General features: G+C 46.2%; 1 protein-coding gene across 1 annotated transcript; it reads right to left on the reverse strand.

The window, feature by feature from the left end:
- Nucleotides 1-2,523: 2,523 nt before the first annotated feature.
- LOC141773474 (arylsulfatase I) lies at nucleotides 2,524-7,263 on the reverse strand. The gene is made up of 3 exons (XM_074645346.1): nucleotides 6,306-7,263; nucleotides 4,213-4,545; nucleotides 2,524-4,118 (listed from the first exon to the last, which is right to left on the reverse strand). Exons 1-3 carry the CDS (start codon nucleotides 6,599-6,601, stop codon nucleotides 3,032-3,034), a joined length of 1,716 nt encoding a protein of 571 aa, XP_074501447.1. The 5' UTR covers nucleotides 6,602-7,263; the 3' UTR covers nucleotides 2,524-3,031.
- Between the last annotated feature and the right edge of the window lie 675 nt (nucleotides 7,264-7,938).

Consider the following 7,938-nt stretch of genomic DNA (forward strand, 5'->3'; position numbering starts at 1 on the left):
CAAAGTGGGGGGCTCACCCAAGTACATTGCATTCATCGGCACTAGCCTTGTGCTTCTCCACCGCCGAATATGCCTGCCCAGCATGGAGCAGATCTTGCCATGCACGTAAAATAGACCCTATCCTCAACGAGACCTTCAGGATAGTGACTAGGTGCATCAAAACAACCCCCGTATACTGCCTCTATGCCCTGTCTGGCATCGCTCCCCCTGACATCCGCAGAGCAGTCATCACAAAAGCCGAGCGCACAAAGCAGGCTAATGACAACCGGCACTCACTTCATGAGCACTCCGCTGCCCAGAAACTTCTCAGCTCCAGGAGCAGTTTCCTGGACACCACTGAAGTTCTGGAGACCACCCCAACTGATGCCAGGATTACTGAATGGCAGAACCAGTGGAGCAGCTTTGGCAGCCAGACAACCCAAAGGATGGAGAGAGGCATCACCCCAGATGACTGCCTCGCTACCGGCCACGATCAACCTTGGGCTGTCTGGAAAACACTCAATCGCCTGCGGGCTGGCGAAGGACGCTGCAAGGTGTCCATGAAGAAATGGAAAATAACAACTTCTGATGCATGTGTGTGTGTGTGGCAAATCCCAAACCATGGAACACATCATGAGATGTAGCCAAGCTCCACAATGTACCAAAGATGACCTGGCCGAATCAAATGCCGCTGCGCTCGCCTGCGCCAACCACTGGAAAGACGTGATATAGAAGATGGCTGGACACAAGGAAGAAGAGTCGGCAGATAGCTTCTCTTTCTTATGTAAATATCAGTCTACGGTAAATACATGGAGGAGAAGTTAATTGTTTTACTGCAAGGCTACCCATAGCGTTACCCTTTGTCCCACGGACTATTTTACTTGCTTCATCCTTTCTGTCTGAGGACGTCACAACATTCGGTTGAAAGGTCAGCCAAACTGACATAGACAGTGCTACGGTGCTGGAAATTCATTTATTTTTGGTCCATGACTTTCTGCAGATATAGTGTGAAGTCGTGAGATGCTTACATTGTTTGTATTCATCATTTTATTTAGATCATTTGAAACAGTTTACCAGCATTTTATAACACGATGAGTTAAGTGACATTTAAAAGTCCAGAAAAGACCGATAGTATTATGGATGGGACTGGACATTGTGTGGTGGTGAGAGGTCTTTCCATGGCAGAGGAGTGTGCTACAGTATAAGCAGATGTGAATCTGTATAACCCCTAAACAAAAGAACAAGGTCACGTTTGACAAAAATAACCCCTTAGGGTGTCTTTGTGTCATCCTTAAAGGGACCTCTCGGATGATTAGGAGATGAGACATCGAGAGGTCATCCTTCGTTCCTCTTCCCATCTCTTCAGGCCTCACTTCCACATGCACGCACTCCATCTGTATTAATCCAACTATTCATGAATGCAAGCATACATGCACAATGAAACACACATTACTCTCTACGCTGGCCAACGACAGCCCAAAGTCACCCTGCTGCAGTTTGGCTGCAGGACAGCGAGTGAGTCGGCTTGCTCAGCCGGCCGCACAGCGCTGTCTGCTTTTCCATCAGCCGACCTTCACTATCTGATTGTGGCTCTGTCTCGTCTATCTGACCTGCCTGCTAGTCTGTATTTTTATTTGTCTTAATCTCTCTTTCTCTTTTACATCCTCATGGTTAGGGTGTCCGTTTGCTTCAAATGAAGTCCTTGTCAGGTGATCGAACAGTGTCTGGAACCCCCACCCCCATACTTGTCAACCCTCCCGATTTTCCCAGGAGACTCCCGTTTTTCATGACCCTGTCCCGGTTTCCTCCTGGGTCACAGTTCTCTCCTATTTCTCCCAATTTATGGCAAATTTTTACACTTTTTTCTTAGTCTGTTTCTGGAACTGAACAATGTGTATAATCCCTACTGTTTCCACTACGACGACAATAGAGCTACACCAACTGACGCTTCATGGCGGAAGAGAGCAGTCTATCCTCGCGACACAGCGCAGTTTGAGCTCATGTTTAAACTGCACTCGCCGCAGCCTAAATCTAGTGAAAATCCATCGTGGCGCGACGCTAGCCATTGGAAATAAGGGGTTTCAGATGTCAGTGGTGGCGTTGTCGCGTTGTGTCTGAGGGCCTTCAGTGAGTAAGAGAAGGAGAGAGAAATGGAAAGCACTAAGAGAAAGAAATACTCAAGCAGGAGCAAAAATAAATAAAAACAGATGAATATTAGTTTATGCCAGAGATTTGCATCCAAGTTCACACCGGAGGGGCGAATTATTAATTATTAATTATTATTAATTAATTATTCTGTTTTCTTTCCTGGGAGTTAAGGTAAATCAAAAGTTTAACATTAAATTGCTGTTGTAGTGCACTTATTTAACAGGAAACAAGCAATCAGGGGGAGGACCCCAAGACCCCCCGCTTTGGTTAGGAAATCCTCCCTTTTTTTTAAAGTCTCAAAGTTGGCAAGTAGAAGAAGAGGAAGAAGAAACCTTTATTTGTCATAGTACATACAGGTACATACATGATATTTGTCCTCTGCATTTAACCCATTCTAAGTATTTAAGGAGCAGTGGGCTACTGTCTCGCTCTAATCCCCAAGAGCGAGACACTTGGGGATTAGTGTCTCGCTCAAGGACACTTTGACATGCAGTCTGTAGGACTGTAGACTAGAACCGCCACCCTTGTGGTTAAAGGACGACCCACGCTACCCACTGAGCTACAGCCGCCCCTATGCCCACCCCCCACAAATTTCTGATGTTGGAATTGCCTGCGTCCGCAAATTTTTACAGCCCATATGACCAGATGTCCGGAGATAAAAAAAAATATGCAGGATTCTTTTTTCATTTTTCACACAACTACTTCTATCACTTTTCGCATGCACAACCAAGGACAACCTCATGAATGCCTTGGAGGAGAGACTATTTCCCGACTGCAAAGCCTTTGTCCCCATTTGTATGATTCATTGCACCTTTGCCTTCAGATGTGTTCAGACGACCCTCTGTACAACCTCGTCTATTTGAAGCATACTGAACCCTTTAATTAATGTTGCTAGATGAGACATTTACAGGAACAGGGTGTTCCTCTGCAGGCGTGACCCCACCTTCTTGAAGAGGGCTTTTAATTTGCATACTTTGCAGTGCTTAATCTTCATCATCCTTTCTTTCCTGCCATCCTTCTCTCCATTATCCCCCTCTTGTCCCTCCAGGCCCAGCCAAGGGCTCCACACCCCTCCATGGAGCTCAGGGTCAGCCATAGGATCATCTGGTGGATTCCTGGGCATCACAGCTGTCTGGTTGTACTCTGACAGCCTGGTCAGCAGATGTTTCACTACCTCTGGACGAGCGTCCGCCATGTCTGACCTCTCGTAGGGGTCAGAGGTCACATTAAACAGCCAAACTGACTTCCCCAGTGCATTGCGCCGCTTCTCAAGTTTCTGCCACCGCTCTGGACCCCCGGGAAGAGCCTGTGGTGGTATCCAGTCCCCGTCACCCACATTTCCTGTCAATAGCTTCCAGTCCCCAGCCCTTATCGCTGCCCTTACGGCTGTGTCCCAGATCCCAAATCCGTTGAGTACCAACGCCTTGTCATAAGGCTCCCCAGGCTTCCTGGAGACTGGGTCAATGTTGAAAAGGATTTCAGTGCGAGGACAGGGTAGGCCTTCGTTGAGGGTCCCCCACACATCGTGACCGTCTAGGCCTTGGGGGGTCGGCAGTGCCCCGGCCAGCCCCAGTAATGTGGCATACCAGTCTGAAACATGGATCAGTGCTCTACTGACTATACCCTTCTTCTTCAGGAGGGGACTATGGACAAAGCCCACAGCCCGGATGCCCCCTTCCCAGTAGGTCCCTTTGCCACCTCTCAGCGGCCAGTTGCTCCCCCCTGAGAGTGGCTGCCCACCGTTATCAGATGAGTAGATCAGTACTGAGTTTTGATAGAGCCCACTAGTCTTCAGTTCCTGGACCACTTGTCCAACCCCGTCATCCAGGCAGCTCAGCATGGCTGCGTAGTGGCGCCGGAGACGATTGCCCTGGGAATCATAGCGGTGCAGAAAATGGTTTGGTACCTGCAAGGGTGTATGAGCGGCCTGAAGGGACAGGTAGAGGAAGAGTGGTTTATGGGGGTTGTGGCTTCTCAGGATCTGCTTCACTCTGGTTGGACAAAGGGAACATTGGAAGTTTTTTAAAGGGTTTTTCTCTCTGTATGTATGAATCTTTTTAATGTAATTGAAACCTTGATGCTCACCTCTCTACGTAGAGCAGAGTGGAGTAGTTGCCGGCCATCTCCCAGGCAGGCCTTTCTCCGTCATGCAGGTCAAATCCACAAGCTTCAGCTCCGTCACAGCTCCGATAGGAGAAGTGGTCTCCACTGCCAGTCAGTGTGCCCAGGAAACTCTGAAAGCCACGTCCTGTGGGTAGGCAGCTTGGCCTGCAGAAGCCCAGGTGCCATTTCCCCACCATGTATGTGGCATATCCAGCTTCAACCAGACGCTCTGGTAGGGTAGGGATGTCCGGAGGCAGGCACAGGGGTTGACGTGACCGGATGATTGAATGCTGGAGTCCAGTGTGAATTTGGTAGCTGGCAAGATAGCATCTTGATAAGATGTATATAATAACACCATAATGGGGATTTTCACAGATGGTTTAAGAAATATTGCACCCTTGGATACTCTCACACTGTTACACATCATCAAGCCGAGATGTTCAGTGATTTTACAGAATGAGGAGCTGTTAATTTACTTTTTTGTTGTACCTACTTGGCCTGCAAAATTTCTGCCAGAAAAATCTTTAATAAATACTGAAAATATGTCCGTGTCAGGTCACTTAGTCTACGTTTGGCCAGTTATCCACAGAGATAATAATTACAGATCATCTTCCAATGGGATCATTCCAGCCGCGAAGCCTGATGCCAAATCGGGCCAGGGGAGTAAATTGGGGGGGACACTGTGGCCCTTTTTGTCATACTACCCCCTATATTTCTGTCCACAGACGGACAGAAATATAGCCCCCTTTTCTCTTAGTAAACATGATGACGTATTTTGTGGGCAGAGCGTTAAGTGGAGGCAGAAACATTCTCTGAACATGTTAGTTAACGCTGGCTATCACTCACTATCCAGGATTGCGAGTCTTAGTTGAAAAAGTTAACATTAACCAATGGGACCAGATTAGCTGACCCCCTACAATGCTGGCAAACTACTTCAGGAGGAGTAGGAGCTGCTAACAGTAGCCGTGAGCCATAGGCTGCAGTTAGCAGAAGGCTAAATATTAGCAACATCTCTGAAACGTTTCGCTGATATTGTACCTCGCAATAGAGCCTTAAATTACAGTTTGTCATCTCAACTGTATGTGATATCTCGATTCTGGCAACCAACAACACAGCAAGATGACGTTTTTGAAGTGTAACTTTAGCCCACTGCTAGTGTTTGCCTCCAGCCTTTCCTTTGTTTTGCCTCCAGCTAACACTGTGACGTAGACCCAAAAAGGGTCTATAAACACTTGGCAAAGCCACTTCTGTGGTAGTTCCCTTTACTGGTAAAAATTCAAGATCAAACAACAGAACAAACTTAGATATACAAAGTGCTTTGCCAGTAACTTTTTTATTATAGCCATGACAGCAACGCTGGTATCGTTTTCACCTTGCAAGTCTGTGAGTGTGTCATCAGACGCCTACTGTAGCTGGAACTACCACAGAAGCTGTTTGGAGGACTTTACCAGATGTTTCTATTTCTGTCTGTGGACAGATTTTGTCACCGTGATAGTGTCACAGACGTGCAAGATGCAGTCACAACATTTTATAGGTGTGTAGTTGACATCAAAATGAAGGCTGAGTTTGATCCCATTGCAAGATGGTCTCTAGTTTTACAGTGTATTTTATTGAGGTTTGTAAAGGTTAGATGAATTGTAGCTTATTAATTTGAGATGTGAGTGTCCAGCAGTGTACACACTGGAGAGTCAGTGAAACAGATCATTTCTGCTTTTGTAGCAAATATCATGATCAAACAAATTGTACTTTCAAGCCTGGAAACAGGATTATATTCCAGTAAAATGCCTCTTTGTTTCTTTTATATCCATCCATAACTCAGAATATGGGTATATTTTGTTCTAGTGATTAGATAAGATACATAATTTAGTACTTGATCTTGGCTCTACTGGTGGTACTTTTATTTTATGGCCTTTCTTCTACTGAAAGCTGCCCCATCACTGAATTTCCCATTAGAGATGTTCTCAAAAGACAAAAAGCCTATGAAGCCGTGCATAATTATATCATATGATAGCAGATGCAGTAACTGAATCATTTCCCCATCGTGATAATGATGTAATGATAAGGACATTACTCACCGCCCTGTCATGAGTTGACTGCGAGAGGGTGAGCAGATAGGCTGGACATAGTAATTTTCAAGTTTGACCCCCTCTGCAGCCAGCTGGTCCAACGCAGGAGTGTGGATGTCTGAGCCATGGTAGCCAATGTCTCCATAACCCTGGTCATCCACCATGATGAAGATGAGGTGTGGGGGGGTGCGCCTTTCCACCTCCTCTCTGCCATTCACAGACTTGTGTTCACCCAGGCAGCCGAGGCCACTGAGCAAGGTCACCCCAATCACCAGGAAACACACCGAGCAGATTCCTCCCCTCATCTCTAGCTATCTACTTAAGTCTTTGACTTAAGATTCTGTCTGTATTTTCTTTTCTGCGTAGTGTGCAGTCAATAAATCTCAAACCGGATCGCTTCTGCAGAAAAATGAGCAGGTCTGTGTATCCGAGGAGCTCGTCCAACAGTCTGATCTGCCCTTTAAGTAGGAGTCTTTTTCTGGAGGTTATTCTTTTTGTGAGTTTTGTGAGATGGGGTTGAGCTGGTGCCAGCTGCTGCGGTGGGTGGAGAAAAACGTCTGTCTGTCAGATGGGCAACAAGTTGGTAGAGGTGTGTGTGTGTGTGTGTGTGTGTGTGTGAGAGAGAGAGAGAGAGAGAGAGAGGCTTTCCTGTTTGCAGTACCTTGCTACATTCCTCTGTATTTTCAGGCGCCTCATATGATGGCTGGGAAGACCTAGGCAACTGAAATACGCACAAGCATAAACACACACGCACGCACGCACGGAAATCAAATAACCCCTGTCATCTGTCTTTTGTTGCCTGATACTGCTCAATTAATAGAGTCAGACAATGACAATTACTGCCTGCGCTGAAGCAATAAAACAAATCCGTCTACGGAGGAACATCCGGTGTTGTGATGAGAATGTATCGACCAAAAGGCTCTTAGCCTTCACCTCACTGCCATCTCCTTCCCATAATGCTGAGAGGAAATCAATGCCTCCAATACATTTCCTACGCCGTAGAAGCAAACTCATGTTGCCTCACCCTGTGGGAAATTTCACAGGCTTTTTGCCCACAGTGAGAGTGAGGCGTATGCTGGAGAGATTGAGATCTATATGGCAGGAGGTAAGACTGAGGCTGACAAAGTGTGTGTGTGTGTGTGTGTGTGTGTGTGTGTGTGTGTGTGTGTGTGTGTGTGTGCGTGTGTGCGTGTGTGTGTGTATGTGTGTGTGGTGGGGGGGTTTCAAGTTTCAAGGTTCTTTCGTCATATGCACAACAATTACAGCAAGCAGTCGTTGGCAATGAAAATCTTGGGTGTCAGGTACCCTTCAACAATACTCAAAAAAAGGGGAAATCACACGAGTAAAAGCAAAATGAGAATCAAAGACATAAAATAATGCATGTTAAAATATAGGGCTTAAATATGAACATACATTATGTAAAGGATGTAGTATGTATATGCATGATGACAAGTAAAGGTTATTACAGAATATTTGCCCAACGATGCCAAAAATAATCTTCCTACTGCCGCTTTAAGCTGTAAGTAGAAACGACACAAAGGATGCTGTAAAGAAGGAAAAAAAGAGGGATAACAGTGAGACAGGCAGCAATAATGTGCACACGAGAAAACTAAAGCTTCACTGTCTAAGATGAGAGAGTACA

This window comes from Sebastes fasciatus, chromosome 9 (assembly GCF_043250625.1).
Source record: "Sebastes fasciatus isolate fSebFas1 chromosome 9, fSebFas1.pri, whole genome shotgun sequence".
NCBI classification, from domain to species: domain Eukaryota; kingdom Metazoa; phylum Chordata; class Actinopteri; order Perciformes; family Sebastidae; genus Sebastes; species Sebastes fasciatus.

What these genes read in the sequence shown, in the direction of transcription:
- LOC141773474 (XM_074645346.1), bottom strand. Translation starts at nt 6,601, where the DNA reads ATGAGGGGAGGAATCTGCTCGGTGTGTTTCCTGGTGATTGGGGTGACC. An exon ending in AGTCAACTCATGACAGGGCG is followed by an intron (nt 4,546 to 6,305) that starts GTGAGTAATGTC and finishes CTATCTTGCCAG; the next exon opens with CTACCAAATTCACACTGGAC. An exon ending in ACTCTGCTCTACGTAGAGAG is followed by an intron (nt 4,119 to 4,212) that starts GTGAGCATCAAG and finishes TTGTCCAACCAG; the next exon opens with AGTGAAGCAGATCCTGAGAA.